We start from the raw sequence: 23,644 nt of genomic DNA, 5'->3' as shown, positions 1-23,644 counted from the left end.
GTTTGATGGGTTGGGGGCGCGGGGGCAGTGTTGGGCAGGGTTGCAGGGCGGCGGGGATGGGGGTGGTATTGGACTGGATTGGGGTGCGGAGGTGGGGGCAGGGTTGGGTCTTGCGCACAGTGTGCTGCTGCCTAGTTTCCTGAGTGGGGAGCAGACTTAACAGAAAACTCCGAGCCCCAGAGGAAAGGTATTAAATCAATTAAACGAACAATCAATTATTCGAATGAAATAGTGCTTGCCCATCTTGTTCTGATAATCGAGGTTCCTCTGTATATTGCTACAATGGGTTACTGCAATGCATCCTATAGATGGTGTATATATACTGCTACACTGTGTGTTAGTGCTCGAGGGAGTGAATGTTGAAGGTGGAATGGAAAACATCAATTTTCTCCATTATTCAATGAGATCAGGGCTGATCACCTCCAGATGGATGCCTTTTCCCCATAACTCTTGATTCCCTTAATGATTTTATGTCTGTCTATCTCAGTCTGCAATATTCTTAATGAGCTGAAAATGTGTTGCTGGAAAAGCGCAGCAGGTCAGGCAGCATCCAAGGAACAGGAGAATCGACGTTTCGGGCACAAGCCCTTCTTCAGGAATCAACGTCGATTCTCCTGTTCCTTGGATGCTGCCTGACATGTTGCGCTTTTCCAGCAACACATTTTCAGCTCTGATCTCCAGCATCTGCAGCCCTCACTTTCTCTCAAATATTCTTAATGACCCAGCCTCAACTCTAAACAGAATAAATAGAACATTTCAGTGCAGTACAGGCCCTTCAGCCCTCGATGTTGCGCCAACCTGTGAGACCAATCTGAAGTCCATTCAACCTCGACTATTCCATTTTCATCCGTGTGTCTATTCAATGACCGTTTAAATGCTCTCAAAGTTGGCGAATCTACTACTGCTGCAGGCAGGCAGTACCGTGCCCCTAACCAATCTCTGAGTAAAAATCCTACCTCTGACATCTGTCCTATATCTATCACCCCTCAATTTAAAGCTATGTCCTTCTTGCTAGCCATCACCATCCGAGGAAAAAGGCTCTCACTTTCCGCCCTATCTAACCCTCTGATTATGTTGTATGTCTCAACCTTCTATCTGTGATGAAGAACTCCACAGATTCACCACCCTCTGAGCGAAGATAGCCCTTCTCTTCTCTGCTTTAAGTGGGTGACTCGTTACTCTGAGATTCAGATTCCAGAGTCTCCTCTCGGGAAGCAACCCTCTTGCCGTTGAAACAAAGGCCCCCATTCCATTTGACGTTCCTATTATCTGCTGAATTTGGATGTTAGCTTTCTGTGATTCATACACAAGGACATCCAGGTCCCTCTGTGCTGTGGCTTTCTACAGTCTTTCTCTGTTTAAATAACATTTAGTTCCTCTGTATCTCTCAAAGTCCATAACTTCAGATTTTCCAGATTATATTCAGTCTGCCAAGATTTTGTCTGTCTGTTTTCCTTTACACTTTCTTTGTGTTCCTCCCTACTTGTCTTCCCTCTTGTATTTGTGTCATCCGCAAACTTGGTGATAGTGCATTCACTTCTTTTTCCAGCCATTAAGTTATATTATAAATAATTGCGGCCCTAGCACTGATCCCTGTGGAACTCCTCACATTGCATGTTGCCATCCTGCAAATACTCCTTTCATCCCACATTAAGTAGCCAATCCTCTAGCCATGCTAGTATGCTACTTCCAACACTATCAGCTCTTATTTCAAGTAGACTTATCAAATATTACCTTATCAAACTTTCTGACAATCCAAATATATTGCATCCACCGTTTTGCCTGTATCTATCCTACATGTTGCCTCCTCAACAAATTTTAATAAATTTATCAGGCATTGTTTCCCCTTCATAAAGCCATGCTGAATCTGCTTGGTTATATTATGCATTTCTAAATGATCTACTGTTGTATACTTTGGAATAAACGATAATATTTTCCCAATGACAGACGTTAAGCTAACTGGCCTATAGTTACTTGTTTTTGCCTCCCTCCCTTTTGAATGGTAAATATGTGATGTTAGCAATGTGATGCAACCTGAAATTACATCAGCTTTTTCTGATAATCCTACCTCGTCAGCTGCATTGAAATCTCTCCAGATATTTTCCTTAGAATATTTTACCAGTTTCTGTTCCTACTGAATGACACTGAGCAACCTGTTAATTTTCTAGGATTTATTCCAAGTTCCATCAGCGGAAGATGCAAGAACTTACTGAGTTGGGACTACAGAACTTTTTCAGCCTTTTTCTAGTCCTTGCAGCAGTGGCTGGGATAGAGGATGTTGTCAGCCGGGTAGCAGATCTTCTGGACCTTTTAAAACCTAGCAAGCTCTCTATTGCCCAGCAAGCATTGATTTGGAAGGGATACTTTGCGTTTCTTCTGATGTATGAAGAGAAGAATGTTGACATCAGCTTTCTTGCTACAAAACTGTCAGCAAACTTTCAGATTGTAACTAAAGAATTCTATCTGAAAACTACTGACCACACACGGAAAGTTACTCTCTGGCCATTGCTTGCAGCATATATTGAAGCTGTGCAGGAGGTATTCGAGACCAGCTCCTACCTACACCTTTCCGAAGAGAAGCTGTTGAATGAAGGGTTCAGCTTGCTGTACCGTGCCTGTAGGGAATCGGAACTGAATGCAGCACTTACATTTTTGCAGGTTGTACTGGCTCGTTTGAGGTAAGTGAATATTCCCTCAGCAGTTCCCTTGAACGTTTACAGTATCATCTCTAAATATGCGAGTGAATTAAGTTATCACTGAAATATTGTTGCCCAGCATCCCAGTAAATACAGAGGTACTCTGATATTAGTCAATGGATGTTTTGTTGTGTTGCTGATGTAGCGAGGATTCATGTGATACATCTCACCGGGATGTCACAAGCACAAACATCTTTCCAATAAGACTCATTCATTAGCAGGTAAGTGTCAAAACCCAGGTAAAATTTCCTGTCTGTATTTTGGATGATTCCATTGTTACAGCTGTTGATAGAGTGAGCTCTGCACAGACCGTGGTTTGAATGTGAGAAGTTTGCATTGTATCAAGTTTAGCACCTCACCACTTGGTGGGTTGATTCATTGAACCCGTGAGTAAATCAAGAGACAGTTGTAACACGTTAGGATGGTTCAGTGTTGGGAATGCAGGATAAACTATTCTTTTGGCTTTTGCTCTGTTGTAATAGCATGCACCTAAAATATTAAATCACTTAAATCAATCCATCTTAGCTTCTGTCAATGACAACATGTTGCAAAAGTATTTTTTTAATTCATTCGCGGGATGAGGGCATCCCTGGCTAGACCAGCATTTATTATCTGTCCATAATAGCCCAGAGGGCAGTTAAGAGTCAACCACATTACTGTGGGTCTGGAGTCACCGGGCATGAGGGAACCAGATGGGTTTTGTGCCAATCGATAATGGATTCATGGTCATCATTAGGCTCTGAATTCCAGATTTTTATTGAATTCAAATCCCATCATGTGCCATGGCAGGATTCAAATGCGGGTTCCCAGAACATGACCTGGATCTCTGGATTATCAGTTCAGTGACAATACCACTAGGCCCTAGCCTCCCCTAAAGCATTCAACATAGTAAAAAGGTGCTTCAAAGGCACATTATCAAACATAATTTTGCACTGAGCCACATGTGAGGATATTGGGACTGGAGACCAAAAGCATGACCAAAGACAGTTTTTAAAGGAGGAAAGAGATGAGTCATTTAGGAGGGTAGTTCCAATTCTTGGGATGTAAACAATAAAAGCATGGTGCCACTCTTGATGAACAAGAACTGGGAAAGTGCATGACGCTCATATTAGGGAAGGCAGCAATCTGAGAGGGTTGTAAGGCTGTTTGAGGTTATAGCAATAATGGAGAATTTGAAAATAAGGAGAGAAATTAAAAATTGAGGTTTTTGAGAGACAAGGTCCCAAAATGAATCAGGGAACACATTAGTAATGGGGTTAGGGTGAAGGTAGCAGAGTTTTTGATTAGCTCAGATTTATAGTGGTCGGCAGATGGGAGGTTGGCCAAAAGAGTATTCAATCAGTCAAGCCTAGAAATAACTTCAGTGGCTGTCAAACTGAGGCAGGGCAGGGATTTTCTGGTGTCTTCATGTATCTCTCTTGCTGAAAAGGTGGTGAGGCAGTCCACCTGACTGTACACAACAAGGTTGGCTGTATCTCCTACCACGAGGGCAGTGCCAGGGCTATGTCTGAAATCACTCGCTGGAAGCAAAAGTCCCACCCAGCGAGAACTGCTGGCCAATCAGAGACCATCAGCACTCTAACATGTCAGTGCCACTGCGAAGGCTGTAGTTGTTAGAACAATCAACATTCCTAGGGTCGAGATCTTGGATAAGGGCTTTTTGTGAGGGACATTTTCTGGGATTAGGTATCATGGGGAAAGGAGGCCAGGAATAGAAGCAAAGACAGGAGTGTGAAGTTTTTAGTAGCCCTATGTCCAGTCCCTTGATTGTGCATGATTCTTTCATCATCTAACAATAACAGGCAGCCTATCATCATCAGTTGTGCCCAGGAATGAAGTGATGGCCTCGTGGTCATGCCACTGGACTGGTAATACAGAGTCCTAGCCCAGTGTTTTGGACAGATGGGTTTGATTCCAACCAGGACAGATGGTGAAATTTTAATTCAGTACAACCTATTGACAAACTAGCCTGATGGTGGCCATGTAACCACTGTTGAATGTCAGGGGAAAAAAAATCCCATCTGGTTCATAAGTACTCTTTAGGGAAAGAAATCTGCCATCCTTACCTGGTCTGGCCTCTTTGTGACTCTAACCCACGGCAATGTGGTTAACTCTTTAATTGTCCTCTGAGCAATTAGGAATGTGCTGTAAATGCTGGGCCAGTCAACAACACCCATGTCCCATGGATATATTTTGAAAAAGGTACTGCACTTGTTATAGTTGACCACCTTAGGGCCTCAAGTAGAGGTAGGGCAGGAGGATCAAGCTTGGGCATCCCACCAGAATGGAACTCAGGTGGAGAAGGAAAGGCAGTGAAGTTGTGTGGTGAAACTGTCTCACCTAATTGATGATCTTCCCACCCCCCAGGACTGGGAGATTCCGCCCAAAGCGCAGACCCACAATGCTAGGGAGGTGAAAGTAGGTACTCTTACTGAGGGAGCAACTAAGTGGTGGGAAGCTTATCTCAGGGTCATATACAACTCCAAAGTTGTAGATGGTCTAGATCAGTCTCATGCAGTTGCTCAGGAGGCGCTTGGTGTAGACGGCCAGCTTACTTTGTCCAACTCCGACCATCTCCTGAAACTTTTCTCCCCTGGCTGCCTTTCTTCAACTGCATTAATGGCTTTACCGTCATTATTGTCATGATTTCAGCTGATGTTATTTCCAGGCAAGTCAGATCCCAGACAAGAACCTGTACAAGAGATCCTATTTTGATTTGTTTTGATTTTGACAAACAAATCGAAACCCACTGAAACATAATCACACAATGCTGCAGATTTTGCTTTAATATTAAAGCAGATGCTTATTTTGAAAGAAATGAAGACAAAATAAACAAGTCATTTACTTACAATGCAAATTCTAAGATATTTCACTATCCTAAAACATTCTTTCATAAAATGAAAAGAAAAAAAAAATTTTTTATAGTATGCAAAACACATCCCTGATACAGTGCCCGGGACCACCACTGGTGCAATACTCATACCAGACTTCAGCTATTAGACTGGAACTGCAAATAGATTCTTCCTGGTCTGGGACTACACTAATTCTTCATTTAAGTGTAACCTAATTCACTTTATTCTTCCCTTCTCAGGAACATTACTCTATACAGCAATCGTATTCCAAAGATTTCACAGGATTGCTGCAAACTCAAAAACTAAAATTAAAAATCTCTCCTGCTCTCTCTCTCTCAGCTGAGTGTCTGTCTTAAGCTTTTTTGAAAAAAAATCCTGACTTTCTAAACTGTGGATTGTTTATCTTATTTGGTGGTAAAACTCTCCCAAACACACACAAATCCATTAATTCTAAAGCTAACCCTCAAAAAATGTTTTGAAAGAAATCACCAGGCTATAGGGATGCTTACAAGTTAATAATTAACTTCAAACCCAGAGGAAAAATCCATTTCTCTCTCAAACCCAGAATTCAAGATGCCAGATTTGCAATAAATAATATTAAAATATATATATACATAAATCCCATAGTTTACATCACAACATCAAAATGCACAAAATGCAATCAATATAATCATTCTATGGTGTTCAGCTCAGGTCTTCTGTTAATAAGCTGTCAATAACTTCTTCAAGGACCAAGACAAAATCCTGATTCTGCATTACAGGTAGTATTTCTATTGTATACATGGTAGGTATTGATTACCCCGGACAAGATAATCTCCATTGTCCTTAACCAGACTTTCAGTTCTACCATTGATCCTGAGTTCCTCCCATCTACATGTTGGATGTCTGCTGGGGCTTGCCACAATGTGGCTTGATCAATCATAATAACAATGCTGCTGTAAGACCTGGAACGCCTTCCCGCTACAACAAGGCGTCAGTCAGAAGTTCTGACATGCAGTCATTGTTATGTACACATACACTGGAGCCAATTTGCGTATAGCAAGATCCCATAAATAACAGAACAATGACCAAATAATCACTTTTGGTGCTGTTAGCAGGGACTGAAATATTGATCAGTACACTGGGAGATTTTTCTTGCTCTTTGAGTAGTATCATGGATTTTATATATTCACTTGAGCTGGCAGAGAAGGATTTCTCTGTAAATTCGTACTCAAAATGGCGTCCTCTTTAAAGAGCTTCATTTTTCCAGTTCTGTAGTGGGGCTTGAACCCATGACATTTTAATGCAGATTAAAGTACTACCTTTCTCTAAAAAGTATAAAACCTCGGTTTAATTGCACCGTCTTATTATGTAATACATCTTTTCTTTGAGAATATATTTGTCAATGCTAGTACAAAGAGGTGTGGGGTTGCAGTGAGATCATTAGCAAAGTATTTGTTATTTTTAAAAATCCTTGTGGTAATAGAACTAAATTGATGTATTCATCCCAAACTCAATACAATTCACATAGTTTGAATGCCCATACAGTCATAATTGAGACTGATATTTTTGGATATTATTGTGGAATGCATAATTTTAGTGAATGATAAAAGTAAACCCATAAAATTCAGGAGCTAATGTCAGTGCTTTTACTGAAGGGTGTGTTGTAATTAAGAGTTTTAGTTTCAAGCTCTTAAGCAACACTCAACCATCTTATGGGGGAAGCTATGCTAAAATGTGAGCCAGAAAGAGACAGAATGGTATGCTGAATAGATCAAACCATGGGCAAGTAAGCCGATTCTTTTTATGAATGAAAATGACAATGAAGGAGATTCTTGTACTTTCAATGCTGTAAGATTCATCTTGTTGATTGCTGCGATATGTGTTGTCTATGACTGAAAATCGTTTGCAAAGTTAATAAGTACAGTTAAGATTGTTTGATCTCTCAGGTCATAGAATCAGCCAGAACTGCTGTAAAACTGAAACCTAATTACACTATTTGTCATTCTGGCTGCCTTCGCCAACAAACGTTGTTTGAAATGAGAAACAATATTAATGTTATAACAGTAAGTTCTTTGCTTCTGTTAACTTATGTTTTCTGGAGTCAAAATCTCACACAGTTGAGAATTTCCACTTCTTTTCAGTTGTGTTTTATTGTTTAATGACTGCTCAATCACTCATCAAATTATAATGAAAAGGATGCAATTCCTGCCACCGTGATAACTGGACATGAGCTGTGAAAGGACCATTTCAAAGATGATACCTATTAAAATGTTTTTAAAAATATTTTGTTGTGCATGATGAGGAATTGAAATAATAAAACGTTTTACTCAATCAGTTAATGTCAATTTCTGGAAGAAATTCTTTTGCATTAACACAAATTAAATTTCTGTTTTCTAATTATGACCACCTCCCAGTATTGAAAGGCATTTTGAGACTCCAGTTCTTTGTACAATTATCATTTTAAAGTCTAGATCCATTCCTGTAGTGGTTGTGATTGTTAATGTGTGAATATTTTAATTGTCAAATTCTTGTCCGATGCAATATCCAGGAGAGAGTATAGTTTACCGACCCTGGTCCAGTACATTTTAACTCAGACAAGCTTTGTTTACTTACTTATCATTGGTGAAAAATATGTGAAATCAGATTTAAGCTACTGTTTAGATAATGTTGTCTTTTACCTTCCATACATTTTTTGTAGAAATAGAAATAAACAAACTTCCAAAAACTTCCTGAAGAAATTGTGACATTTTGCATTGAAATGTGCATTTGAAGTGCTCATAATCTGGAGAAATCTTTGTTGAATTCCGTTTTTAATCTCTGGAGACTAATTACATGTGCCCCTGTGTGTTAAGCAAGGCGAACATGAATAACAGTATTGTGTATTTTTTTCTGTACAGCTTGAAATGCATACTATGCAGGCAAACAGTAAAAAGGGGTTGAATTGGCTTGTCTCTGAAAAAACTTACAAAATAACCTTACCTATCAGCTACTGATGGAAACAGTTGTAATCCTTTGTTGCAAGTACATCTGTGGAGTTCAGGGAATGGTCATAGGTGTGCATTACAGTCTAGGGTATCTCACTGAAATGTTTGAGGGCTAAGATTGGAAGCAAAATAAGGTAGAGTTTACATTTCAGTTTGTTACCAACATTATTGTTGGACATTTTATTTTCTTCTTATGGCTTTTTGGTAGTACAAAACAAGTATTGCTGATAAAAGACGCATTTTGTAAAAGCTTTTCACCTTGCAAGCTTCAAGTCAATTCACAGGGATGCAAATTCAAGAGGAACAAACTATGTTTATACTGTACAGGAGGAGACTGCTGATTGGTTGCTAAATTTTGATAAAATATATCCTTTTTCACCAATTTCTTATACAGGCCATTCTGTTATTATGGACATTTCATCAACGCAGATTCAGTGTCACATGATTGACAAATCGGGGACGCTGTTTCTAAAGTGTGAACTTTTAAAATGTGTGTTGACTGTAATGTGCTTACAGCAGCAACATTTTAAGTGCTCTTTCTAAAGCGGATTTTTCTATAATGTGGAATTGCACAAGAACTGACTGTGGAGTCATAGAGTCATACAGCACGGAAATAGATCCTTCGGTCCAAACAGTCTATGTCGAGCATAGACTGTTTGGACCGAAGTTTGAGCCAAATTTAGTTTGAGCCAAACTAAATTTGTTCCATCTGCCTGCTCCTGACCATATCCCCCCAAACCATTCCTATTCATGTACTTACCGAAGGTTTTTTTAAATGTTGTAACTGTGCCCGCATCGACCACTCCCTTCAAAAGTTCATTCCACACGTAACCCATCATCTGTGTAAAAAATGTACTCCTGTTCTCTTTAAATCTCTCTCCTCTCACCTTAAAAATATGACCCCCGTCTAGAAATTCCCAATCCTAGGGAAGAAAAACCTACCATTAACCCTATCTTTAACCTTTGTCATTTTATAAACCACTTATTAATTTTACATTTGTCTAATCTCTCCCTCTATATTGACATATAAAGTAAAAGGAAGTGCTTTTCTATAACAGATCACTGCCATAGACTCCCCTCTCTGCTAGGGTGCACAGAGGGTCACAATGACATTTCCTTCTTAAGGAGGTGAACACTTGCTATTTGAGGCCCTTGATCTTGATCAGCCTGCCAAGGTGTGTTATTGTGTGTTCTATTACTGTGTATTTGATTTACTGGTTTCCCCAGATCATACATTAAAGCTTTGTTGGAGTTGCTCTGAGTCATATGAACTAGAAGATCCAGCAGTGGATTCTTGTTGTGTTCTAAGTTAAATGATCTGAGCTAGGGGAGCATTTGGCGAGCGACAGTGAACCTCCTTCATTTTGATAACTAACTAGTGCAGATGCCAGTGAAACTATTCAGGATTTGTTGCTTTTAGAAAATGGGAAGAAAAAAGTAGGAGGAAATGGGTTGTACATAATCTTCTTTGCAGCAGAGTTCACAGAGAATTCATTCACATTCTTAATAGTCTCGCCTCCTTGTCTGTCATTTTCACTTGGCTTGAAATTAAAAATCTTACCAATATGTTCCAAGTTAACAGAAAATAAAATCAAATGTTTTTAGATTAGATTAGATTAGACTCCCTCCAGTGTGGAAACAGGCCCTTCTACCCAACCAGTCCACACCGACCATCCCAAGAGTAACCCACCCAGACCCAGTCCCCTACTGTATATTTACCCCTGACTAATGCACCTAACACTGTGGGCAATTTAGCATGGCCAATTCACCTGACTCATCATGAGACCATTCTGCATACTGAAAGACCAACTCCATCCCCAAAACTTGAAGATATGCTGGGTCGTTAATTTTTGAGCTACAAACACATTTTCATTTGTTTACATTCAAGGGATTTGTTTAGTTATGAGTCAGTGGATTGAACATTCTGCTTGAACCTTCAGTAAACAGTGATAATGTACCGCCAAATGATTATGCCAGCAAATTTGGTCTTCAGCCATCTAATGAGGATTCTATATGGTTCTGGGCCTCCATCTTCCTCAGCTGATCTTGTTGTATTTATGTGTCTGCTGTGGAAATTTGCTGTTGAATACTTCCGTACATTGTCAAACTCAGTCTCTGACAAGTTGGACAGTCAACCTGCAGAGATACAGTGAAAGTCATGGTTACCTCAGTTCATCTCGATTATCAGTTGGTACTTTCAATTTGGTGCTTATACTGGTAAAAGTGAGGAGGGGGCTAATTTATGATCGATGGAAGTGTGCCCCTGAAATGTTCCCTCCGCCTCCCATGACTGCAGCCAGTTTTCCACCTCCCAACCTCCGCTGGAGAATTATATTAGTCTGGGAGCAGAAATGTACAGCTGCTGCAGTAAAATGCAGAGGAAATTGTGCTGTCTGATAAAATTTGTCAAAGAGATTAAACAGAATTTTCTTCTTATCTGCCAAAATTTGTGCAGAACCATGTTCTTGCAAAACATTTTGAAAAAAAAGTTATTTCACAGGATGAAGGTATCGATATCTATGCCAGGATTTGTTGTCCACTCCTCATTGCCCTTGTGAAGATGGTGGTGAGCTGCCATCTTGAACCACTGCAGCCTGTCTACACTGTTGTGTCCCTAGCAACATTCCCTCTAATATATTCTTTTGATCTGCATGAATCTCTGAGACCCATGCTCGGCAGCCATTTTCAGAATTAGAAGTAAATGCGTAAATATTGGAACACTTGCACAGTCACTCAGCTTAGAGGGAGCGTTGGTCCCCAGTGATGTTGAGAGAGTTCCAGGGTTTTGAGCCAGTAACGAAAGGAACAGTAATATAGTTCCAAGTCAGGATGATGTGTGGCTTGGTTGGGAACTTGCACCTGGTGGTGTTCATATGTACCTGTTGTCCTTGTTGTTCCTAGATGGTTTTTCATTTGTAAGATACTGTTGAAGGAGGCTGGATGAGTTACTGTGGTATATTTGGTACATAGTACAAATGATTGCCATTGTGCATTGGTGACGGAGGTAGTAAATGTTGAAAGTGTGGAAAGGGTGTCGATCAAGTAGGTTTCTTTGTCCTGATGTTGATTTTTTTCAATGTTTCCTGACTTGCGCCTTGTAGTTGCTGGGTAGAATCAGGAAGTAAGTAACTCCCTGCAGGGCAAGTCTGATCGGCTGTTGTAGCCACAATATTCATGTGAGTTTCTGGTCAGAGGAAACCCCCAGGATGTTAGTGGGGATTTACTGATAATAATGCTGTTGAATTTCAAGGTGGGGGTGTGGTTGGTTGGTTGAATTTTCTCTTGGTGAGGATCATCATTGCCTGGCACTTGTGTGGTCCATATGTTAATTGCCACTTACTAACTCAAACGTGAGTGTCAACTCAGCCTTGCTAGATGTGAACGCGAGCTGTTTCAGTATCTGAGGAGTCATGGATAGTGCTGAACATTGGGCAATCCTCAGCAAACATCCCTACTTCTGACTTTTTGATGGAGGGAAGGGCATTGATGAGGCAGCTGATGATGATTGGTCATAAGACTCCATGCCTGGAATTCTGTAGTAGACTCCTAGAGCTAGATGCATTGATCTCCAACAACCATCACCATTTTCATACATACCTGGCCTGATTACAACCAGCAGAGACTTCTCCAGGTTCCTATTACCTTCAGCTCTGATGTGGCTTCTTGATGCTATTTTCAGTAGGCAGCTGATGATGATTGGTCATAAGACTTCTGTAGTAGACTCCTAGAGCTAGATGCATTGATCTCCAACAACCACCACCATTTTCATACATACCTGGCCTGATTACAACCAGCAGAGACTTCTCCAGGTTCCTATTACCTTCAGCTCTGATGTGGCTTCTTGATGCTACTTTCAGTCAAATACTGTTTGGATGTCCAGGGCAGGCATTCACACCTCACTTCTGGAACTCAGCACTTTTTGACCATTTTTTGACCAAGGCTGTAATGAGGTCATGAACTGAGTGGTTCAGGTCTCAGCAGATTCAATCAGCCATGAACTTGTTATTACTGTGTTAGTGTCATGTGGTAACACTGTCAATGACCTCCTCCATCATCCTGATGATATCGGCGAGTCAACTGTTCAGTGATATTTAGACTGCTTTTTCTGGGCCGGACATACCTGGGCAACTTTCCACATTGTTGGGAAAATACCAGTGTTGTAATTGTAATGGAACAGCACGGTCGGGGCACAAGTCTTCAGTACCGTTGCTGGAATATTATCATAACCCATAGCCTTTGCAGTATTTAATGTCTTCAGCTGTTTCCTGCTATATCATGTGGAGTGAATTGAATTGGCTGAAGTGATGCTGGGGACCCCTGGAGGAGTCCAAGATGCATTGGCCTGATCACATCAATCTAATGATTGGTTACTTACCTTTGCCTGTCACAAACTGCTTCTACTGTTTGGTGTGCAAGTATCCCTGTGTTGTAGCTTCACCAGGTTAGAACCTTGTTTTGTTGTATGCCTGGTGTTGCTGCTGACGTATCTACCCTCACTCTACATTGAACCAGCGTTGATCAGCAGCTTCGTGGTACTGGTGCAGTGAGGAGTATGCCAGGACATGAGATTACAGATGGTAGTTGAATGCAGTTCTGCTGATAACACTGAGTTGCCAGATAGGTTTGAAATTCAACCCATTCAGATAGTTGTAGTGCCGCATACATTGCTGAAGGATATTGTCAGTGTGGTGGTACTAAACTATTCTTGGCTTAGTGATGGACATTGAAATCAACCACTCAGTTTACAGTCTGTGCTGTTGTCATCTTCAGTGCTTCCTCCAATTGGTATCAAAAATGGATATGTACTGATTCATAAGCCAGGGGGTGGGGCAGTGTAGATGCGGTGGGTGTGGGGGTAGAGAAAACATCATGCAACCTTGTGGGGTCCATATCCAATTTTGAGGATTCACAGTTAAATTCCCTTGCAACCGTATGCAAACTGTGCCATCATCGCTGGTGGCTCTGTCTTGCTGATGAGGCAGGATATACCCAGATCTGGTAATGGTGGTGCCTGAGACATTATAGGTTATGATTTTGAATGTCAGGCTGATGCTTAATTTGTCTGATTCGGAACAAGACTTTAGTAAAGAGAATTTTATAAGGTGTTGTCAGTGTTATTTCCATTGCCTTGGTTGATGCTGGAGGGTCCATTTAGTTTCATTGTTTTTTTTCCCACTTTTAGTGATTTTGATACAAAATGCACAGATATTTTTATCAGACCAGCCCACGTGGTCCCTCCCACTGCAACAAAAATTCTTCCAATAGGAATTGAAGAACACAGTGACGTTTGTACCTTCTTCATTTGCATTTATTTAGCACTAGCCCACGTTGTGTTGGTGTAACCCCATATAGTGTGCAGAAAGCAGCAGGGAGGTGAGGATCAGGCCAATTTGTTTTCCTCCTCCAGATGCCCCCAAAATTGGTAGCCATTACCTCTTCCCTCTTGTCCGTTTCTACTGTGTTTCACTTTCCGCAGATAATGGGAAATTTGCTGAGTTTCTCCATCTCTTCTGTAATCTTTTATCTTAGACTTTTCAACCTGTGTATGTCTAACACATTTTTCCCTCCGAGAGCTAAAGAACACCTTTGAATCAATGGTCTTGGCAAATAAAGGTTTCAACTCCTGTTGTTTTCATCTCTTGTCTTTGTGATTGTAAATGAATGTTAGAATATTAAAAAGAACTCTTGTCTGTAACAACAGCATTATGGGTGTGTTAATTTCAGATTAGAAACCAGTATAGAGTTTTTAAAGTCAATATGGTGAAAATCCCAGCGTTCTGGCTGAATTTATATTTAAAAACAAGCCTAAACTTGCAAAATAGGAGATAAGTAAATGAGCAAGTAAAAAGTGTTAAAGAAACTGGACATTCAATGGTAAATGTGATGTAACTCAAGGAACATCATCCCCTCAGTCAATTTGAAAGTTACAGTTAAAAGCTCCTGTTAGTTTTTCATTTTCTCACACTGTAAAACAAACATGCTTTTGAGTTGCCAGCCATGGAGAATCCCCACGGAGTATGTTCAGTGTTGTCACTAAGTTACTTAGTGTCTTAATACCAACACTATAGACTTTGCACATAGAGAAATAATCACACTTAAGCCAACACGTGATAATGTTGCATAATAACCTTAATTGACTATTTCTGCTGGATCTCAAATGACACATCTTTGAAATACCTTGCGCTCACCCAAGTATGAAATGAATCAAAATATGCTAACTGGACACAATCTAAATTTGGAATAGCAAATATACAATGATGTTGTGGTTTCTTTTAAAGACACAATGTGCAGTTAAGTTGTGTATTATGTGGTGCAAAGAGAGTGCTTTCTGGAAAGTTTGTGCCATTTAAAAAGAATTGTATAAATACAAACAGTCTGTTGCGATTCACTTCAGTGTGTGTGTATTTCTGGTTGCACATGGGGAAATGTATTCAAATTATTCCTCCTGTTATGCAGTTAAATCTATATTGTAGCATCATCCAAACCTTAGTGTAATAGCAGACTGCTCAGCCCTTCTCCAAATTTCTCAGTTAGCTCCAGATTTTTATTTCCTCGCATTAAGACATTTTAATAATAAAGGAGGTTCGTGCCATGGTTTAGGTGGACAAGCAGTATTATTTTCAGTGTTAGTTGCTGCAAGTTGTGAAATTTCTAAAAGAGTGTGCATTTCCAATAACTATTTGTTATGAAAAATGCATTTCATTAAGGGATTCACTTATAATGGTAATAGGCACTTGGTAATATTTCTTTTTGGTATGTGCCTTCCATAGTCTTTGCACATTTTTATAGCCAGGAATGGACAAGAATCTTTGAGACTTTTCAAAAGAATCCACCCATTATTTTGTTCCCAACAAATCAGTGGTAAATAAAGCCACTCACTCTGGTTTTAAATTTGCAAGTAATCTTCACCTGAATTCAACTATTGCCCCGCCCAGGATCCAATTAATTTAGTAAACTTTCATCAGAGTGACACTGATCTGTGCAGTTCACAGAGTGAGTTCCGATTCCAGTAGTGTTACTGTAATTATCTTGACCTGTCAAAGCATCTATGAAATATGCTAACGTTTGAGTTGAATTTATCTGAAATTATTAAGAAAATTAGGGCAATTTCATCCTTTGTGCCATTTACTCTCCAAGGACGTGACTTCCTCCTTGGAGCAGACTGTGATGGGAGTTTTGCATTCCTGCAAATTAATGGTTTATATCATAAAAAATCAGGTTTTTGCTCTTTCTCTCTCTCTTTCTCCTCCCCCCTCCACCTCTGCTATGAAAAGTAATAAATTGTACGTATGATTTATTGCCAGTGGGTAGGAGGTAAGATGATTTAGATCACATTTTACTGCTTGATGAGCAATGTCCTCCTGGTCAGACTTAAGCCTGTGTCCCCACATTTCTCATTACTCTTGAGCTAAGTAGGCGCTGATTGTATCTAAATTGCTTCGCACAGGGGCGACAGATGAACGCAGCGGACGACCTGCTATTCAGTGTGGGAGTAACCCTAATGTGCAACAGCAGTATCAACGTACTTGAAGTTTAAAAAAAGACTTAATGCTCTTGGCAAAAGTGTAAATGTGGGAAAAAAAATCTCTTGATGCTTTGATATAGAAATTGGAATGTGGGAACTAGTGGGATAATGACACTTATCAGCTTTGGTTGGATTAGAGTCCAATTGTCATCCTTACTCCATAGAATATATACAATTAAAATAGTGGTTCACCACTTTTGAAGTGTTAAACCATGATGAGAAGACTGTGCTGCCTCCTACAGGCAAATTGCATTCCAGAATGGTCTTTCACATGGAGAAAGGAATTTACCAAGGTTTTCCTGTAGCTGAAAACAAACCATCTGCAGTAATTTGCTCCTCTTTCTATAGCTTTCCACTTAAATAAACAAAAAGCATTCACAAATATAATACATGGTGTGTTTGCATTAAATTTCTGGGGTAGTAACGTAATTTATTATATAAAAACTTTTTCTAAATTATTTAAGTGGAATGTTGTCGGTCACCTGACATATAAAGACGTATAGTGAAGAGCTCTGAAGTTTCAACTTTGATGGTATCACAAATTAAAAGCAATTGTTTAAAAATCTAACTTCGCAAACAAGAAAGTTACTGTCTCATTTAAATTGTAAGTGGTTAGATTTCTTAGCACAGTGATGAAATTATTTGTTGATATTTAAAGGGTCACTGATAGTTTCAAGTGCATTTTAAATATCAGCTGATATTTCATCCTGTTTCATATATTTGTAATTTATTTTTAATAATTGCATTTACATAGAGCCTTTCAACACCTGAGTATGTTTTTAAAGTAGTTTGCAGCCACTGATGATGTATGTTGTTAAAAATGTATTATTTCTAGTTGTAGTAACTGGCAATGTTGTGGAGGTGCCAGTATTGGACTGGACCGGACAAAGTCAGAAGTCACACAACACCAGGTTATAGTTCAGCAGGTTTATTTCCAATTGCAGATGTTCAAAGTACTGCTGTGTTGTAGGTAAAGTTCATCTGACAAAGAAACAGCGTTCCAGAAGCTTGTGATTTCAAATAAACCTGTTGGACTATAACCTGATGTGGTGTGACTTCTGAACTAGGAATGTGACAGATGACTCGATGATTTACTTTAGTGCTGCTCATTGAGAGATAAATATCAATCAGTGTATGGGCAAGGACTTCCCTTGTTCTTCAAGTGGTGCCATGAAAATGCAGTGTCAGTGCTTCAATTGTATTGCGAATTTGTGGAACTGATGTTGTTAGTATGTCGAACTGTTTTGTAAAGTACTGTTGTAGTCGTTATTCTTTTATTCACCTGTTTCTAGATCACAGTTTGCTTCCAATTTTTGACTGACATAAATTTCAGAGCAATTACTTAACATAGTTTTAATTCAACAAACACGCCTTTAAATCTCTGTTCTGTGCAAGTTGGTATTTATTTTATTTTTCATTGTGTGGGGTCCTAAGTCCTTAAGTAATCCTTGTTTAGAAAGTTTTAGAATACAGCGGTTTGCATTTTATTGTTTTGGCCGAGGCAACATTAGTGTCGTACCACAGAATTTACAATTTGGCAACTTATGTAAGAGCAAATGGGTTTTAATTAATCACATTTTGGAAACAGTGCAAAACTGCAGACTTTGAATGCTCTGAAATGGCAGTACCAAGTTCAGCTCTTGCAGGTACAAGAGGCAAAACCTCTTTGATATTAATCTTTAGCAAAATATTTTTATAACATCAAGCCAGAGAATGCCAGAAGGAAAAGTTGTGATTTTCTCCATTTTGTGATATTCTTTAAAATTAGCAATGCAACAGCTTTAAATGTACTTGTTGCTGAATAAACTGGCATAAATCTCAAAGAAATGTCTTGTTATGTGTCCCATGCTGGCTTTCCCTTCGTCAGTCTAAAACATTAACAGGTGGGAGCGGATAATCTGAAAATGAGGGTGTGCATTCATTTGTATTGCTGGGTAGTGGCAGGCCACAGTTATCCATTTTGCACATTACCTATTTTCAATCCGGTGGTGAAAGTGAAAATATCCATTATTAAATCATCCCATTCATTTCTTTTGAATTGAATGCCATTCCCTTTTTGAATGGCTCATAAAATTGAGAATAGAGGGTTATGACTTCTAAGTTAACTTTAATAGAATATGAAATAGTAGCATGGTGTGCTAGATCTGCATTTTTAGCATGAAGGGAGTTTGAAAACCCAGTAGGATTGAAGTGAGGTCGGATTTCTAAACTTCCAAATACCAATTAGGAGTAAGGCTCCATCATTGATGATGTTTGATTAAAAGAAGGAGCCCTTCAGTGTTGTTAACATACCTATAGCTCATTGTGTGCTTTTTAAATCTACAGCAGCTCTTAACACTTTCAGAATTAAATTGTTCGCTCGTCTTTACAAATTTGGAATCTGAGAAATAGTTTTCAGCCTGTGAAACATGTGGAGTCTTTGTCCTCTGTGGGAGTCCTCTATTTGTAGTAACTAGATGGTTCTTAGGCCACTTGTGTTTCAACTGTTGCAACAACAGATTAACAGAGAACAGGGTATCGATTTAATTGACTATGCACAACAGCCTCTTATGTTATATCACTTTCTCAACCCTGCCTACAGCTTTACTTTCCAGCTTTGTGTTATCTGTAGCGTTCCAGTGAAAGAGCCCTGTGTTCTATTCTGTTTCTTTTTCTCTCTCCTCTACTCTTTCCTTCCCAATTATGAATCATTCTAGCTTATCTGTAGTTGGGGTTAATTAATACCGAGACCATCCAGGAGCCTAAATAAAAGCTCGAAGAGTGCAGTTGCAATTACTACTTAGGTTTCTTTGGAGATTGCAGTCTGTGATTGCTTTGAATTGGACAGATGCGGGACAATAGCCAAAGGTTGAATGCCATGTAAATGAAATATGGAGAGGAACGGCTGGAGAGAAAGACAGGTTCTCTGTAATATGAGGTAAAATGAACTGACCTTTTCGTAGACAGAACTTTGGCCTTTAGCTGTAACTCTAGGACAGAACTAACAATTTAATCAGCAGGAGTTTCTGGCATATTTCCAAAAACTTAGAGTATACGTAGCAGTAAAATAATGCAAAGCTAAGGATAGTCTTGATAGCTGTGTGTTGTCAAACTCCTAAGAAAAAGTGATTTAGTGGAGGTCCTGTCAGCTATGTTTTTTTTTCTTTGTCCTATCGAGAAATAGCTAAAATATTTACTTGTCCTTGTATTTATAGCTTAAAATACTCACCCATCCTGATATTTCAAATAATGTTCTATAAAAGGTGTTTAAGCTAACAGCTGGGTATTGAAAGAAAATGCTTCTTTCCAAATTTCCAAATTACATCCACTTGAGATGATAGGGAATGAAATGCACTTGTGTTTGTGAAGTAATGGTGACCTGTTTAGGCAACTTGCCTTTCTCCTTGTCTCTGAATGAATTCTGTTGTAACCTTCATGTGTAGGTGTTGCTAATTTTGCACCTTAGTCTGCTCTGCAGCTCTTTTTCTGCATCAAGTAATCTTGAATCTTTATGTGGAAGTTGAAAGGAATATGAAAAAGCATGCAAATTGGGTTGTGATGCACAGAAATGCCTACATATCAAAAGTACTTGATTGGTTTGTAGCACATTGGCACATCCTGAAGACAGGAGACATGCCATATGCATGCAAATTATTTCCTCACTTCTTAATAGGCTGTCCTTTGACGCAGGGGTAATAGCGTGCATGAATCCAAATCAGACCAATGATATGAAAGATTCCTGTCTATTAGTTGCATGGACTCTATATGAAATTAGTTCAGAAATTCTCAATTTTGTCAAGGTGGCCTACAATTTAATATAATAGGGAACAAAACTGACGTCATTATCTGGAAAAGCAAAACAATGCCTGGTGTGAGGAAGGAACTTTTTAATGTGGATGCAATAGGTCACATTCCAGCCTATCTGCGGTTGGGGTTAATTAATACTGAGACCATCCTGGAGTCTGTAATGAAGACTCGATTGGTGAAGTTGCAATTGCTGCTCAGGTTTCTTTGGAGATTGCAGTCTTCTAAAGTTGGTTTGTAGGCACATTGTCAGGGACGAGGAGAGGATTTAATCTGAAAGGGTTAGATGCTGATGCTGGGTAACTGAATTGAAACTGCGGAACCAAGAAGCAATAAAGTTCTAACTTCTGCCAATGATGACCTTCCTGCCAATATTAATTATCACAGAAACGTAGTGGTGTGAATTCTGATTAAAAACAGCCTGACTTCATTCTACTGCTCTCACCATAACAGAGAATGCTAAAACCTTCAATACAGAAATTGCAATGGGGGAGTTTTTATTAACGAAATAATAAAATTGGTATAAAAATATTGCTCGGACACAAGATTGTGTTTTCACATATAAAATCAGTAAGTTTTGAAGGTTAGGAATGTAAGCAAATAAAATTTGACAAGATCGTCAACAAGATTGTCAACACCAGGAACTGAATTTACTGTCGCAGATATGCGTCTTGCCCACTGCTCAGAGAACCAGTGGATGTCTGTGTTACTTCAGTGGGGAAGGTCTGATTGAATTTTGTGCCTTTTGGGCTCTAACGTGACCAGTACCAGGTCAGATCTTGCCTTGGGTTTCGGAACTCCGCAGAAATCGCGCTGTTGGAGGAGCAGCTGGCCCATCAGAGGAACCAGCGCCCCCTCCAGTGCAAGCAGTGCTACTGGCAGCAGTGGCTACTGCTAACACTGCACAAGGTCTTCACAAGATATTATTGTGTCAGTTTAGGAGAATCAAAGAGGCATTACCAAATCTTGGTGGGCCAAGAAAATTCCCCTTTCTGTGTGTTGGATGATGACCATTCCTGCTGGTGAATTAATGGGGAGGTACATTTTCCTGCCAATGGGATTGGGGTGCACAACAATTACACGGGCAGACCCACCATCTCATCCACTTCAGCAGGCTAGATTCCAAGTGGTGATGGGAGGGTTTCAAATTGTCTCGAAGATCTGGAGTGCCGACAGATTAAGAATGATGAATGTTAAAGGTTGGAAGGACACGCTAATTCCTTCAGAGTCTCACCCCTTCACTAGCCTAACAAAAGATAAATTTAATCAGATTGGTGAATAGGCCAAACATCTTAGACTGTATCTGGTTTATGACTATAAACAATTCAGCCAAGTATCTCTTGCCGACAAAGAGAAAAATTAGTCTATTACAAATAAAACTAACTCAAACAGGCAAAGATAATTAACAAAGGTTTACTCTGTACAAAGATAACCAGGACTCGTAATCAAACATCCTGAACCTAACATGCTGCAGCTATTGCATACATGTACAGTATTTTATGTAATGATAGCACTGTTATCCTTTGGGTATCTTACATTGAATTTCAGAAATTGGAATACGGTCCTGATGCATTTATATAGGACCCCATCCAGAAATCAACTTACTTGACAATTTTAATATGGGGCTAATTGTATTTCTACTTAATTGCATTCAGCAGCTCAACTTGCATCTCTGATCTTAATTTCCATTGAATATATTTTTTTTTAAATGCAGTCAGTTCATTATAACTCGTTTTACACTGTACAAAGTCAAAAGTTACTCCCTTTTCAACCAACCACTTCAATAAATTCCATCACTTGCTTATTCCAAAGTTACAGAGGTTGTTTGTCAGTAATTGTGTAAATATCAATGAAAGCTCTAGTTGGTGAAAATATTAAATTAAATATCTCTAGGACATTGTATTTTCTAGCAATACCTCCTGTGGTGCAGTGCAGCTAAATTTCTGTTTCACTTTGTCCTTTTAGTACTGCACAAAATAGTAAGTCGTAGCAAATTGACCTTCATTTGATCTGCTATCTCATCAGTGGTGCTGACAATCGTTCAGATAATTGTTTCTTGGAAAATCATTTAATGAGGCAACATTGCTGTATTGGCATGAGTAATGAATGACTTACAAGTAGCAGAGATTTGCTTTGTGCCCTTTTTATAATGAGTTCCTGTTTACCTGGAGGACTCAATTTTCAAATGCAATGTTTTGATACTACCCCTCTGTGGATTGTATTTGTCAACAATTCATATGGCAAAGGTTTCTGTCGAGTAACTATTACATTGTATTTATGTTTCCAGCTATCTCTCTCTTCCCCACCCCTACCCCACCCAACACACACACACACACACACACACAAAACAGTGAGGTACACCAAGAAATAGTAGATAGGATATGACCTTGAGCTAGTTTAACACTCCTTGTAATTATTCTTCCTCCTCCTGAACATGTTTCTAGTTTTGGGAATTTCTGGACCTCCATATTTCTGACTTATTGAAAAGCTGGATAGCAGCCCCTGCCCTGAATATGGGAGGTAAGAGCAGAGGAAATATTTCAGATGGGTTACGAGAATTGTGCTCTTCTTGCCCCATTGAAGTTTTACCATCAAAGCTCATTTGTTTCATATCAGTTAGACGTAAAAGAACAATGCTGTTGTATGTTTGTATAGTGCTTTTCAAAAGCAATGTGTGTCTGAAAGGGTTATAGAAGTGCTTTTTGAAGAGTAGCCTCCATTTGTAATTGTAAGATCCTGCCTTCTCAAAATTCCCTCCTGTCTTTTACCTTCCCATTAGCAAGTCTTAATCAGATGCCAGCTGGCTGCCTACTGCTGCCTGACCCACTAGTACCAAAGTGCCACATCCCTGCCAATTTCGAGCAAGCTATCCATAGTGAGGAGGACTGCTATCAGTGACCGATGAAAGTTTTTTAATCACAACACGATTTCTTGATCTTTAATTTCGGTGACCCGAGCTTTGCTTCTATTGTATTTTATATGAATAAACATACAAAAACATGTCGTTTATGACCCTGGGTAATCCCAAATCACTTTACAGACATCTAATTACTTTTCAAAAGGATTAATTTCTATTGTTATTATGTAGGCAAATGTGGCAGGCAATTTGGGTACAATAGGTCTGACAACAGCAAAGTTATGATGAATATTGTTTTGGTGGTGTTCGTTCAGAGGTAAGTTGTGGTCAGCACCCAAAAGGGAATTTCTCTTTGCCCTCACAGATATATTCCATGAGATCTACCTGATGAGCAGGCAGACAAGTCAACAAAATATGTTTAGAAAACAAAAAGTGCTGGAAATCACAGTGGGTCAGGCAGCATCTCTGGAGAGAGACGTGAAGCCAGCTCTGATGAAGAAACATCTAAACTTGAAATTTTAGCTTGCTCTTTCCAGAGATGCTGCCTGACCCACTGTGACTTCCAGCATTTTTTTGTTTTCAGTACAGATTCCAGCATCTGCAGTAATTTGCTCCTAAAATATGGTTTAGATTCCCAAGGCATTTCACTTTAGCATCAGCCTCTGCAGCATGTGTGTAGATCCTGACATGGAACTTGACCCCACAATTTTCTGAGTCAAGCGAGAAGGATGTCACAAAACCAAGCAGACACTTAGCACGGCAAGTGTTATTTTTGCAGCGTGCTTCTCAACACAACTTTTGAGAAATAGCTAAATTATTTGTGCATGTTCATGTTTGCTTCCGTGTTGCGAAATAATGGATTTTCATTTCTGCATCTATTCCAGACTCTGCAGTTGCAAATATTTTTTGCCATTGCACCGTAAGCAGTTGTGACTTTGTCAATTAACACCAAATTGAAGCAGATG

The 23,644-nt window shown here is 39.4% G+C and overlaps 1 protein-coding gene across 2 annotated transcripts in view; it reads left to right on the top strand.

Annotated features, from left to right (window-relative positions):
* The window catches only part of mms22l (MMS22-like, DNA repair protein), a 162,506-nt gene that overhangs the window by 62,720 nt on the left and 76,142 nt on the right, over positions 1-23,644 (top strand). The window contains exon 14 of one of the 2 annotated variants that reach the window (XM_043685419.1): positions 2,169-2,678. The exons of the other annotated variant lie outside the window; for it this stretch is intronic. Coding sequence (XP_043541354.1) covers positions 2,169-2,678 — 510 coding nt within the window. The remainder of the gene's footprint in view (positions 1-2,168; positions 2,679-23,644) is intronic. 2 annotated transcript variants of the gene reach the window in all.

The sequence above is a fragment of the Chiloscyllium plagiosum genome, chromosome 3 (assembly GCF_004010195.1).
Source record: "Chiloscyllium plagiosum isolate BGI_BamShark_2017 chromosome 3, ASM401019v2, whole genome shotgun sequence".
Lineage (NCBI taxonomy): Eukaryota > Metazoa > Chordata > Chondrichthyes > Orectolobiformes > Hemiscylliidae > Chiloscyllium > Chiloscyllium plagiosum.
The sequence above is the reverse complement of the archived record's forward strand: the minus strand, read 5'-3'. Positions and strand labels throughout refer to the sequence as shown.